A 14,467-nucleotide genomic window follows, 5' to 3' on the forward strand; every position below is an offset into this window, starting at 1 on the left:
ATTTGGAAGTGTGCCCTCCTCTGCAGCCCAAACCATGCGCTGTGTGAAAGGCCCTTTGACCTCTGAGCAAGCTGCACATCCTATTCACATTTTGGGAACGAAGCCTCATTTTGCTGTAACTTGATCATTTCATCATCGATCATTGCAGGACAGTCTTTTATTCAGTGAGGTTTGGCCTTGGATGGAAATGGAGCTGTTTTCTGTATTTTTCATTCATTTTTAGACTCGTCATGTAGCCTGTGACAAAATTATTGTTTACACGTCCAAAACAGGACAGACATGTTTAGCTTGGACACAGCTGAGTTTTGCTGAGTGGTCCCTGAGCCATCTTACGTTGAGTGGCCCTGTTATATAGTATATAGGAACATAGTATAAGTCTGTAGTGTTATGTTTTGTTCTTTGTTTCATGAAGAGTGTTGGTGTGACTGAGGATGAGGCAGGCCGACAGGGAAGAGGTCTGGATGTGTTCTTCATGTCACTACACCAGAAAAACAAAAGGCGTGGCTGAGGAAACTTAAATATCTTTATTTGAACCACATGTGTAGCTAAGTGATACATCCAGTGGCAAGTTAAAAATGCTGGTGCACAGCTGGAAGACGCACGAGGAACAGTGACATTTTCATTCCAAAATAATAAATCGACTATTTGACAAAGGTGACACTGACTCTGACTGCTGGCAGGACGGCATAAAGCAGGTGATTCAGCTTTAGTTCACATTAAAGCTGTTCTCTGCGTGCGGAACGCGTTGGAATTACCACCCGAGGAACGTAAGGCAGCCACAGTTCTCAACATTGGAGAAAACCGTAATTTAGTTTCATTTCAATGACATCACTTTCAGAGTCTGGCACACAGATGTGACTTGTGGTGAGTAAAAAACATGAGAAATATGGCTCTGCCGCATCGTGACCCATGATCCCTGAGAAACAGTCATCGTTTAAACATCCCTCATAAAAATTATTTTAATTGTTCACTAATAGCATTATAAAAAATAATTTTCTGTAATGATATAGATGGCTCTGTGGTTCCAAGTGCACACCAGTGAGTGCTGCTTATAAAACTGTCAAAACTCAACGCTGAGGACCTGGGATATTTTATGGTGGCCAAGACTTTGGATGGATTGAAGCAGCTTCCTCACAGCCTGCTGGGTCTGCTGTATGGGGGGGCAGGCATGATTTTTAAATCATGGCTTCATTGGGCTGGAGCCGAGTTGTGCAATTACATCCTCTTGCAACAGACTTGGTCTGGTGCGAATAACAAAAACTATGGGCTGTTGCTGCAGAGTTAACACTCCTGTTTGGCTCTGTTTGACAGAGTGATATGAAATGTTCCTCCAAGGATTTCATGTCAGGATTTCAGCCTTCCCTAGAGAAAAGGTACTAGTGTACTGTTGGTTGTGAACATTAAGGATGGATCGCTACCTTTAGCAGGAGAGGGTAATGACGTCCAGTTTGTCTATCACCAAATCTTGAACTGCCTGATTCATAGAGGTGATATTCACTAAAGACACCCAAAGCACTTCTGACTGAACTGAATGTTTTTGGCAGCTCTCACCTGCTGTTGTACATTTAAGCAGAGGAAAAGACTATACTGCTCAGGTCCATTTCTCAATGAGAAATCATGATGTACATGTTTCTGGAACCATCTGCAAGGTCTGCTAGGCCTTTTGGCAAACAGATGAGGTTTTGAAAAGTCCATCAGCTTCACACAGAGCAGAACACTGCAGTGAAAAGTCAAGAAGAGCACAGCCGCACAAGGTTCAGGTGGAAGGATCTTTAAGGTCGTAACTGGATGTTTGGCAGATCGTCAGCGTACAACAGTGTGTGGTTTTAACTGGTATTGTATTTGTTATTGATGTATTTCTAGTGTCAGTGATTAATTTAAAAATATATTGTTGACTTTGAGCTGTACGTCCACTGTAGGCAGCCATCTTTATGCAGTGAGTGTTGTCTGTCTCCTGAGATTAAGGAACATCATGAAGAGAAACTCTGGACTCTTTTTGCTATCCGCCATCACTCTGAGATATATGTATGTTTGACATTTGTTTTAAAGCTTGGCCATCCAGTGAAATCTTGTGACACTGGACTGAAGGCATATGGCAGGATATAAAAACACACATAAAGCAAGAACGGTGCACCTTGATATAAAAAACATTCACAATTTGAATTCATCTGAACAGAAAAACAAACCATAGACGGTCAAAAAGCAAAACAACATTTCCTCTCATCTGGTGTGCCCTGTCTGCATCGACAGTTCACACAGACTTCAACCTAAAACCTTGACAGTGTCTCAGTCTGAATGCACAGAGCTTCACAAGACTTTGGCATGTTTTTAACACTCACAATTAAAATAATTCTACCTTTGGCATAGGACTGACACGCTTCAAACAGGTTTTTAAAAGCTACAAAAAATCAGTAGAAGCCATAACATCACTTCTTAAGGTCAGTTCAGATCAAAGATTCAGTGAGACAGAACTGTCTCAGAGCGGGGAAAATGAAAATGTTAGCTGCAGAGCGTCCATCTCTAGAAGCCCTCCTCCACACATTCACCGTGGGTTAGGGTTAGCACAGAGAGGAAACTCCTCCCTCGTCATTAAATGATTGCAGCTTGAAAAGCTTCTTCAGGTAAACTGAACGAACCCGAACGGCCCTCTCTCGGTGTGTCGGTCAGTTTCCCCTGGTCAGATTTCAGGTTCAGTTTTAATTTTCAGTTTGGTGAGTTAGCTGCAGCGGGAATAAGGAAGGGTCACACTGTGACAGCTTGTAATGTTAGTGCCAGGTTGGTACCAACTTGTAAATGGTTTTGGCAGGACTCAGTCAACAATCAGCTTTGTGTGAACTGGGCAGTTTTTAGGGCATCATGTGACGTATCAGTTTCAGGAAGTCTCATTGAATATCCACATAGAGCTGAATCAAGGTCAACTGGACTGTTTTCAGATTCTAGAAGATGTTTCATTTCCCACCCAAGAAGCTTCTTCAGTTCTGTGAACCAGAACCAGAACTGAAGAAGCTCTTGGGTGAGAAATGAAACGTCGTCAAGAATCTGAAAACAGTCCAGCTGATTTCGATTCAACTCCACGCGGAGAACCATGACCTGGATGACTGAGCACCTACGCAGACATCTTGTTGAGAATCTTTGATCTGAACTGATGTGAAGTTGTGAAGAAGCTCCTGGTGGACGTCGGCCTGACGTTCAGGCTGTGCCACCACACGGCGGGCTCCACAGGAAGCTGTCGGTTTCACAGGAAGACACTTGGCAGCAAAATGGCTACATGGGAAGTCAGGCAGACCTCGTGGCTGGCTTTGGTAAATGCTGATCTCATAAACCATACGTGGAGCAAAAGACTCAGGTTTTACAATAATAATAATAAGCATACTATAAAATTCCTGCAGTAGTAGAAATCTTTGTGAAGAACACATCTCAATGGTTGGAATATGGAGGACAGCAGTCTCTGCTCAGTTCATAAAATATATTCTGTCGTCAAGCAAGTCTTCAGTGTTCATCGCCTCGCTGCTCTCAGGGCGAGGAATCAGGAAATGATGTCATTCTTTACGCCACAGGCTCCTGTGGGCTGTCATTGTGTCTTTCAATGTCAAACTCATTGGCTAACATTCTCTGGCCTCTTAGTTTAGCTTGTTTGTTTCTGCTGTGTCAGCGTAAGCATACAGACTCAATAGGTCAAAAAATGACGTTTGTCACCTCGTCCTTCCCGTCTCCCACCCCCACTTCCTTCGTTCCTCATCTACTTTGAAAAGTTCCAGGGGGTGAATCGACAGGCGTGGCCGTGGTTTGGTGACATCATGACTGTCCTGGACCAATCACATGTCTTCGTAGAGCAGGATTCCATTGAAGATGGTGAGCGGCTCCACAGAATGGGCCAGTTTGCCCATCACCAGGTCGATGCAGACGGTGTCCCGGGCCTGAAGCGGCAGGATGATGTTGAAGACGGCCAGCGACCCCGGCGGCGTCTTGGCCTCGGCCACGGGGTTGTTCTCCAGGCCCTCGGGCTGGTAGCCGCCGGAGTCCACACGGGCCATGCCGTAGTTGGACTTGGACAGAACTGCCTCGATCTTCTCGTTCTTGTGACCCGTCAGGATGGCGCTGAAGAAGTAGCGCCCGTCTACAGGAGCAGTGAAAACACCTGAGGACCAGCAGAGGGAGGACAGGGTTAGTGATACACAGGGCAGCTCCTGGGCAACGTTTGGGCCAAACTGTGGAGGAAGATGCTGCTGTGGGATCAAAGCAACAATTAGGTTAGGGTGGTATCTAAGTCTTGATATTTGTACAACTCCCCCAATATTACCAATCAGTTTTAAAAAATAATGTTTTAAGGGGCTTGAAGACGAATTTAAATGCAGAAATTCTGTGTTCCCTGCAATACCGTTTCCAGCCACAAGGCAGAGCTGCACTTCACTGAGCCTTCAAGTTATGATGCTCCATTGGTTTACAGATCTGTTTGAAAATCTGACTTATAACTGAGCCTCTTCACAACTGATTTATGAGAAGAGCTGTGATACTGACACTTCCGCCCAATGAGTGCTGGAATAGGCTCCAGCAACCCCCACGACCCTTGTGAGGATAAGCAGTTCGGAAAATGACTGAATGAATGAATGAATGATATTTCTGATATTGATCCACACTGATTTGTAATGATACTGATGAGTCCTGATATGTATTGACTCACCGGTCCTCGGGTCGTAGAAGTCTCCCTCGTTGACGAAGATCTTGTCGAAGATGATGGTTCCAGCTCTTTCCATGGGAACGCTGAGCGCAGCGGAGAACGACAGCTTCTGAACATGAGCGTCAGCCCCTGGCAGACCTGACAACACACACACACACACACACACACACACACGTTGGTTTCACGCTTCACCTCAGCATCAACAAGCCAACAGTCAAAGTAACTGCTGCCACCTTGTGGCCAGAAGACATTCCTGCTCAGTTACTGCAGACACTCAGCCATCAGAGGCGTAAGAATTGTTTTTAATTATTTGCTATATTAGACCCTGTGGTTACAGACTTAAAAAAAATGTGTAAACTCTTAAAGTGTTTGTAGTTGTTGTTCAAGAAATGAAATGAAGTTTGTAACTGTTTTCATTTTTTTTTTTTTTTTATGTATAGGCCACAAATAACCACTTCCTCCCTCGCCCTGCATTATTTACTTCTTATTGTCTTTGTATTCTGTTTGTTGTTTTTAAATCATGCAAAACATTACTAATTAGCTTAAATATGTCTATGGTAAATATGCTTTCATTCACAATTTATGGCACAGGTGATATAATCAATCAATTTTATTTAAATGCATACATACCTTGTTCACCTTTGGCACCTAAAAGAAACCAGAAAAGCTGGTGAGTACCAAACCAAGATCATGAATGAGTGGACAGTCAAGTTGAGTTTAGGGCTGTGCGATATGGTGACATATGTCATGTGAGGGTAGAGAAAACACAAATTGTTCCAGTATTTTATTACAGGAGTTTATTTTCTGTAATTCATCATGTTGTTTCATCAGCCGGAGCAGAACTCAAGGAGCTCAGAGGAGTCGGGTGTTGCGCAGCGGCGCCCTCTGCAGGAGCGTTTTGATAGAAAAAGCCTGGATACCTCACTGAAGTGTCGCTCCATATGGCGCATTTATGGCACTATTGTTGTGCCAGCATAAGGAACCATGTACAGATCACCTATAGACTCCTTTCATCATTACCCTTCTATTTTACAGTCATAGTTTATATTTTGTTCATCATTTATTGGAAATTTGGACAAAGGTTCCAGATAAAGGGAGTAAAATAATAAAATATGATTAATGCCTTTAATTTGATGGGTATATAATTCTAAATGTAATATCAAATAGGCCTTGTCATGTGGTGACTTTATGTAGATTATTTGTTCATGTAACTTACAGAAGATGTGCTGTATCATAATCTCTATTGTTATTGGATATAAAGTGACCTACATGAGGATATGGGATTTAGCTCATATCGCACAGCCCTACTTGAGTTTGTTCTCGTGTACCTGGGGCTCCGCGGGGGCCATGCTCACCCTGCCGTCCTGGGGGTCCCGGGGGCCCTTTGGGTCCTGGCAGCCCGTTGTAGCCTCTCTCTCCCTGGGGCCCTGGGGGACCCGGCAGGCCTGTGGGCAACACCACTGACATTTACAACACTGACATGACTTGAGCCTGTTAACATTAGTGTTCATTAGGTTATGATACAGTGGCCCTGTATCCCAACATATAATAAATATATAAGATTAAAGTTCAGACAGTGGACTGAAGCAGATTACAAGAACACAGCAAACACAAAATTAACTTTTAACACATACAACATACAGTAGGTCATGTTGTGTGTGTGTGTGTGTGTGTGTGTGTGTGTGTGTGTGTGGTGGGGGTTTCCTCAGTGATATTCTACACATGTCGACAGTTTGGATCGCAGGATGTTCCTGTTTTGAATCTCTGTGTTTAATCATCTGTGCTGCAGCTGCTGTGTGTGTATCAAAGCCTTTTCTTACACACACACTCCAGCCAGTAGCCAAAAGGGCCAAAGTGGCATTTTTGATGAAAACGAGATAGAATTTAGATTTTCTGATAATTTATTAATGTTTTATTATTTATATTTAAATATGAAATGTATATTAAACTTAAATACAACATGTGACGTGTACCAAAAACAGACAAGACTTTAGTTAGATGAGCAGTAATGACACAGGACATTTGCCAGGTTTGATTTGTTCAGTTTGATCTATTCTTGTAAAATCAGCTAAAGCCAGTTAGTCCCTCTGGCAGCTCGTGGTTAGATCATAACGAGTCACAGGGTTTTAGTGAAGCTGCAGATGCAAACCTCTGTTCAGCAGCACCGCACCTAAAAAACAGAACAACCAATCAGCGTCAACATAAGGACTTAGATTTTCCACTGGAGCTGAGTGACCCTCCTCTCCCCTTTCACTGTGTATTAAAGCAGCAGTGATTTTTACGACAACTCCCCCAATTTTACCACGTCATCAAACCATTTATCAAATAAAGATTTCACAGCACACACTCAAAATGTTCTGCTTCTGCAAACAAAGTCCTCAACATTCAGAAACCACACAGCTGATAATTGGCTGTGGAAAGCAAAACGTTTCCCCAGGGACTATTTTCCCTGGCGGAGGAGGAGGAGGAGGAGGGAGCGTTTCAGTGTGAAAAAGTCCTGAAAAGCCAACAGTGCTGCTGCTTTTAGGAAAACTCATGTGGAGGACTTTATTGGGCTGATGGAAAACTGGAGTGAAGAAAGTGTGAAGGCTCTGAAAGTTCATGTTCATATCGTAGTGGAATGAATGGAGGAAAGGGAGGAGGAGTGATGTGGCAGCTCTGAAACCCCACTGCTCGCTCTGGGAGGAGAGCAGAGGAACGTTCTGGAGAGGAACCTCTGGACATGCAGAGGAACTGGGGCGGGGCTTTGAGTGGCACCTCAGGTGATCAGACTGACTGTGTTCAGGTAACAGGGTTAAGATTAGGATTAAAAATCCCTGTGAGCCTGGAATGACACGGCCCTCAGACAAAATCAGATGACCTCATGATAACGTGTCACGGTGGCACTTATCTGCCTTGAGTTGATCAAATTAAATACCTGGACTTCAAACTTACACTCAAACTTCACGTTAACTGCGTTTTCCGCTAAATTAATTTTAGAACCGGCATGTTATTTAACCCTATAAAGCCATTTGTATCATATATGATACACATTTTCAATTCCATTTTCATTTTCAGTTTAATAAATACTTGACCAAAATACTGTTGTATACCTTTAAACACTTCCCCTGTTCACCCTGGACCACTGGCACTTCAAGTACATATCATATATCATACACCAGAAAGGTCGTGTAATAACATATTTTTTGATTTTTTTATATATATATATATTTTGTTATAGGACTAAATAAAGGGTCCAATTTCAAAAAATTGGAATTTTCTGCCAATTCTTTCATAGTTCAGGCTTTATAGGGTTAAATCTGGATGCTGTTTTACTCTCAGGATCTGAAAGAAACTTGCCCTTTTTTGACTATGCAGCTATTGTTTATTAAAATGCATAAAGAGCTAACCTTGGACCCCTTAACGGAGCATACAGTAATCTCAGTAGATTTGCTCTTGGCTGTATAATGTAGAGCTCACTTCAGTGGCCTCCACTCAATATAACAAGACACATTTACTGGCTTCAGTTCATCTTTAAATATGCACAGTCTAACTCTCCTCCCTGTCTACAGCAGTTTGTGGTGCCATTCATCAACATATCAGCCGAGGCATTTAACACAGTATTTATTATCCACTCCTACAGTCAGAGGAGCCGCGGGAAAAAGAGCTTTTCTGTCTGAGGCTGCTTCAGGCTGGAGTAACTTACCATCAAACATCATTTCACACATTTAAAGATAGTCTGTCTCTTTGTTGTGAGATTAATTTTATGTATTTTAGATGATACTACACCTATATACAATATAAAATTCAGTGTGTATTCGATGTTATTTTATATTTTTGTGAGCTATTTTTGCGAGTGTGTTCATGGCTTCTCAGTGGCCGTCTGCTGGTTGTCTTAATCTTTCTGATCTTTGTGTGTGTGTGTGTGTGTGTGTGTGTGTGTGTGTGTCTACGTCGTATTGTGTCTGTTGAATTGTTTTGTTTCTCATCCTTGGGTCTCAGGAGGTTGAATGAACTTATGAATGAACTTTTGTCGAACACTGAGAAGTACAAGAGGGCAAAATAATAGAGCTCAGAGCTGCGGAAAGATGTGGAAAGCATTTTTCAACCTCAGCCCAGAGCATGGAGGAGACCAGGGAGGTGTAGGAGATATGGGAAAATATTTCTGTGTCATAACCAGCAGAGACTGAGACTGTGTGCTGACAGTGAGTGTAAATCACTGGTCAATCAGCACTGGCCAAAAGTATTTCCCTAGCTGTCCCCATCAGATGTCCTAATAGAAAACACTCCAAGACCACAGTCATAAATAAAATGTGCAAATTCTGTCGTGGAAAATGTTGGAGGCTTTGGGAGAAGATCCAATGAGCTGACTGGCAAGAAAAGAATCCCCAGATAAACGTGGTGATGCTGGCCCCGGCCAGCGACGGCTTTTACAGGCTGACACTTAAATGTTCCCATATGTTACATGTTACATTCATATTTACCATCAAATAAAATAAAAGCTTTTGTTTTGGGTTACAGACCCAAAACATATCTACATACGCATCATCTCAATGTGTTCCAGCACGGAAAGAAGCAAATCAGACGAAGCTAATGCGCCCGGCTGGTGTATTGGATATAATAAACTATATATCCTGTCACTTAGGGCTGACAGAGAGCACAGTATGTGTTTGTGTTTAATTCAAAAGGTTTAAATATATAAAAGCAATGTGCATATGTTTACTGGTTTGCTGGCAGAGGCTCCATGTTTAGTTAATTATCTTGGACACAAGGTGGCAGTGTTGCATGTATTTTAGTTGGTGCATCATGGGCTTCCTTTTTCTTTTGGGGCTGCTGGTGTATCCTGTAAAAAAAAAAAAAAACTGGTAACTGTTCAAACGTGCATGTGTGAAGGTTAAACTACGTGCATATCCATCTGGGAACCGGATGATCTGTTGGAGACGGGCGTGACATCGGATGGTGATGGAAGTGGCTGAAAGCAGCCGACCTGGGGTTTCCATGAGTTAGGAAGTATAGTTAGTGTGCATAAAGTTAAAGTGCAGGGTTATTGGTGACACAGCTGCCTATGTAACTTTTCATTTTGCTTGGACATCAAGGTGTCCGAGGTGCTGCGCTCGCCGGTAAAGCCTGTTTTCATCTGGAGTCTGAACTCTGGAATGGAAAGTTAAAGTCAAACTCTACATTGCACAATGATTCCTGAATTTACTGTGAATACATATTTGTATGATTATATTTTGTTTTTTGTGTCAGTGCCCCCAAAGCCTACTGTCACATATATATATATATATATATATATATATACACACACACACACACATATATATATATATGTGTGTGTGTGTGTGTGTGTGTGTGTATATATGTATATATATATATATATATATATATATACACACACACTTCCTCAGCTCCAGTCTGTCCAGTCTGCCCAGCTCAGCTCAGCAGCTCTGTCATAACTTCCACCTTTTATCAAAGTTTATCATGTTCAGTTTGTGTTGACATTGTGCAGAATGAGTCTCTTTAATTCTGTGTTTATTCCTGAGGTTGTAGTTTGCAGAGGTCTGCTACTGGACTGCATTATACTGAGAGGGGTTTCTTATTTTTCGTCCTCCCTATTTATATACATGAGGGGGGACAGAATAGTGGAAACAGCTGTCAGTAAAATGCAGTCCAGTCCAACAGCAGCACTAACTACTTGGTGTGGTTCTCAGTTCTACAGTTTACAATTTACAAAACACCAAAACCTTTCCAGGCTACAGTAGAACAGAATAGAATAGAATAGAATCAAATAGAATAGAATAGAATAGAATAGACTGGCTCACCGGTCAGGTCCTGCTCGGAGAGGCTCTTCAGGTCTCTGGTCAAGTGGTTGAGGATGGAGTTGATGTTCTTCATCTCGCCATGGATGTCGTCCTGGTTGTTCTGGATGACGTCGATCATCCCTCCGTGGTGGATCACGGTGCTGTTCAGGTTATTCACGCAGCTCCACAGCCCCGACACGTGGCTGTTCAGCCCTGAAACAGGAGCACCAGCCGCACGTCATGTGACATCACAGGAGGCTAACCCCATGCAGTTTGGGCCACATGTGTTCTTGTGGCCTGTTGTAAAATGGTGTGTGTGTGCAGACTGGGGCCTAAACAGTCTTGGAGCTGCATCAGTTGGCTTTGACTGGAAAGCTGAGACTCTTGTGGATTCAATGAGCCACATTTGATTCCTGTGTGATGATGTTGGCCCCCATAGCAGCCATTTCACTGCAGGCAGAGACTTTTGTCACACTGGACGTCGCTGGAGAAAATGACCTCTAGTGACCTCTAGGAGAATCACAGCCTCATCAAACTTTACAGACACAAACTAGAGGAGAGTTCAAAGAACAAAAATCACAATAAATCATTAAATTGAATCACAATACATATCGTCCCAGCCCCAAACACCAATGACCCCTCTGGCTTCCCGTCCTGCGGCTCCAGTCCCGATGAGACCTCGGCGTCTCATCGGCGGTTAGAAGTCGCTCGGCTCGCCCTGAAGTGAGAAGCTGTTCTGATGAAGATGAGATTCAGGAGCTCAGAAAGTTCAAGATGTTTATCGTTGTCCAGGTAGAGCAAAATGACATGTGCAACTCGCTGGGAGCTGCATGAAAACAACTAAATAAATAATATCATGAAGCAGCACACAGTCCATGTTCCAGGAGTCCAGTGCACTGCGGCGTCCATGTCCTGGTGGTTATGTCATTTGTTTCTGGCTGTTGCCACATCTCCAAAAGTGTGAAAGGGCAGACACACTGCAAAAAGTCAAAATCTTACCAAGATTATTTGTCTTATTTCAAGTAAAAATGTCTTATTTCTAGTCAAAATATCTCATTACACTTAAAAGAAGACATGATCACCTCAGAAATGACTTGTCTTTAGACAATTTTCACTTGTTTCAAGTGAAAATTTACTTGAAACAAGTGAAAATTTTGCCAATGGAACAAGAAAATTTTTACTTGTGACACAAGTGAACAAGTAAAAATTTGCTTCACTTGAAACAAGTGAAAATTGTCTAAAGACAAGTAATTTCTGAGGTGATCATGTCTTATTTTAAGTGTAATGAGATATTTTGACTAGAAATAAGACATTTTTACTTGAAATAAGACAAATAATCTTGGTAAGATTTTGACTTTTTGCAGTGCATGCTGATGTGCTGAGGTTTAATAATCGAAGCCTGGCAGGGTTCAAATCTTTTTCTTACATTATCCTCGTCATGTTTCAATTATCAGCTAAGATAAGAGAGGAAGAAGAAAGAAAACGCCTCACGAACAAGCAGGAGAGAGAGAGAGAGAGAGAGTGTGTGTGTGTGTGTGTGTGTGTGTGTGTGAGTGTGTGTGTGTGTGTGTGTGTGTGTGTGCGTGTGTGTGTCTGTCCGTGTCCCAGCTGCATGTAAAATAGAGAGGAAAACGAAATGAGCTGCAGGTTTTAGCTGCTGGATGAGTGTGAGAGTCTGTGATGGTTTCTGGAGTCGGTCCAAGGCCGTGTTTCCTCTCCACAGAGATCTGTCCCTTTGAGGGTAGAGATGGTTTGTTTGCAAAGCTTTTTAAATTCAAATTGAAAGATAAGGGTTTTGAGACTTTGAGATTTTCTCATAATAATTTGAATTCAATAAACCTGTGGAAAAGTTTCTCCCACTTAAAACAGCTCCCAGTCTGTTGTTATTTCCTGCCTTCCTCTTTCTGAATGTCTGTCTGGGCCTGAACACGTTCCTCCTCTTCCTCCTCAGTTTGTCTCTGAAACGTCTCATCCACATTTTCACATTCAAATAATCCACGTTAATCCACCGGGAGCCTGGAGAGTCAAATGTAGGCCTCATGTCCATCTTTCAGCACTCCTGTTTTCTCTCTGCTGTGTTTTGCATCTTTTGTTTTTCACTGTTGAACCTTAAATCTTGATTTTTCCTTCATGTTGTTTTGCTCATTTGTCTGTTTGTCACAGCACTTTGTTTTTTAAAGCTGCTACAGATTATTATTATAAAGATTATAATGTGCGCTCAGCAAAGGCCTGCTCAGTAATTCAGACTTATTTCTTGACAGCAGTGAACCACAGTATCACTGATGTGCTTTAAAGAGCAACAAGCAACAATAATAAAAAAAAAGAAAAACAGGGAAAACACCATTCGAGTAAAAACAACAGGTCTGAGCTTCCTACCGTCCTTGATCTTGTGGAGGGAGTCGGACACGCCGTCCAGCCGCCCGCACACGCCCTCCAGCTTGGTCAGCCTCTTCTCCAGCCCGTCGCCCGACTTCTTGCAGTCGCCCATCTCCAGCAGCAGCGTGCTCTCGAAGCGCCGCACGTCCTGGTCCACCCTGTCCAGGCGCCGGTGGTTGTCCTCGATGTGCTCGTTCACCTCCTGCTGGATTTTGTCCAGCTCCGAGATGATCTTGTCCTTGGTGTTCCCTGTCAGGTGTCGGATTTGAATCAGTGAAGCCAAAAGCAGAGCAAGGTCGAGCACACTAATGAAAAAAAAATGGTACTTTTTCTGGATTTAATTTAATTTCTTCAACGTATGTGGATCTTTCTGCTTTTATTTTATATCTTCATGCTTTATTTATGTATACATCGATGCACACTGTTTTTTTTTTTTGTTTTTTTGCACATTGTTTTTTGCACATTGGGTACTTAGATCTTTAGATCACGAGTGTCATCTTTTATTCTTTATTTTCTATATTCTTTATTTTTTAATTATTCTTTATTTTTTTTATTATGCTTTATTTTTTTTTACTTAATCTTGTACTCTGTGGATACTGCTGAAAACTGTGAATTTCCTTCGGGATGAGTAAAGCGTTTATCTATCATCTATCTATGTATTTGGCTTTATTAGCTTCCAGAGAGCAGTCTTTACACTGAGAAAACACCTGCACATTAACCCACAAGGAAAGGAATCGTTAGCTGCTGCTGCCACCAGATAAACTCCAGTAAACATGAAGAACCTTTAGCACTTTAAAGAACCACAGAAAGTGTGTGGAGAACCAGAGTTCTTTGTAGAACCAGAGAGCATTTTGAGGAACCATGTAAGAACCAGTGTTTCTCTGAGAGTCATCTTCCTGAGGTCCCGCACAAAAACAGCAACAATAAAAATGAGAAATAATTAAAATCACAAATCACATCCATATCAATAAAACAAAAAGACAAAGTTAAATAACTCCACATGTAAAGACAGTAAACTTCAGGGCAAACTAAAGGCCAGAACTTTGTGAGTCATGTCCACGTCCCAGTCTCAATAAACATCACACACACACACACACACACTCTGATGCACTGCACACAGTTTAGTTTGTTTTGCAAGAACACAATATGGTTTCGTTAGTTTTAGTTTATTTTCCTTAAGTCTAGTTTTTATTTTTATTTCAGTGAAGTAAGTAAAGTGTTTTTTTTTTTTCACACCACAAAATAAATCTTTATTTTGTAGTTTCAGCTCAGTGGGATGGCCGTGAGGTGCAGGTGTGTGCGGCCTCACCCAGGTCGGTGATGACGCTGCCGTGCTTGTGCACCGTGTGCTCCAGGCCCTTCAGCGTGTCGTTGATGGAGCTGAAGGTGAGGATGACGTCCGACAGCTCGCCCTGCAGCGCCTTCAGGTGGTTGTTGTTGACGGTGCCGCCGAACACACTGTGACCGTCCAGGGGCCTCTCACGGTCCAGCCCACCTCCTGCCCCTGTCCCTGTCCCTGTCCCTGTCCCTGCCCCGCCAGCACCGCCCGGCCCACCACCTGTGGGGAGTTCAGTTCAGACACCAGCACATCATCACTGATCTGGGAAAGACTGGTGCTTTTAGATTTTATGTG

At 42.6% G+C, this 14,467-nt stretch overlaps 1 protein-coding gene across 1 annotated transcript in view; it reads right to left on the reverse strand.

The window, feature by feature from the left end:
* Positions 1 to 508: 508 nt before the first annotated feature.
* Positions 509 to 14,467, reverse strand: part of emilin1b (elastin microfibril interfacer 1b) — a 46,048-nt gene continuing 32,089 nt past the window's right edge. The window contains exons 10-16 of the mRNA XM_030048687.1: positions 14,144 to 14,392; positions 12,835 to 13,083; positions 10,480 to 10,671; positions 6,007 to 6,123; positions 5,309 to 5,326; positions 4,682 to 4,816; positions 509 to 4,138 (exon numbers count right to left, since the gene is read on the reverse strand). Of these exons, the coding sequence (XP_029904547.1) occupies positions 3,816 to 4,138; positions 4,682 to 4,816; positions 5,309 to 5,326; positions 6,007 to 6,123; positions 10,480 to 10,671; positions 12,835 to 13,083; positions 14,144 to 14,392 (1,283 nt within the window). The 3' untranslated portion in view covers positions 509 to 3,815. The remainder of the gene's footprint in view (positions 4,139 to 4,681; positions 4,817 to 5,308; positions 5,327 to 6,006; positions 6,124 to 10,479; positions 10,672 to 12,834; positions 13,084 to 14,143; positions 14,393 to 14,467) is intronic.

This window comes from Myripristis murdjan, chromosome 3 (assembly GCF_902150065.1).
Source record: "Myripristis murdjan chromosome 3, fMyrMur1.1, whole genome shotgun sequence".
NCBI classification, from domain to species: domain Eukaryota; kingdom Metazoa; phylum Chordata; class Actinopteri; order Holocentriformes; family Holocentridae; genus Myripristis; species Myripristis murdjan.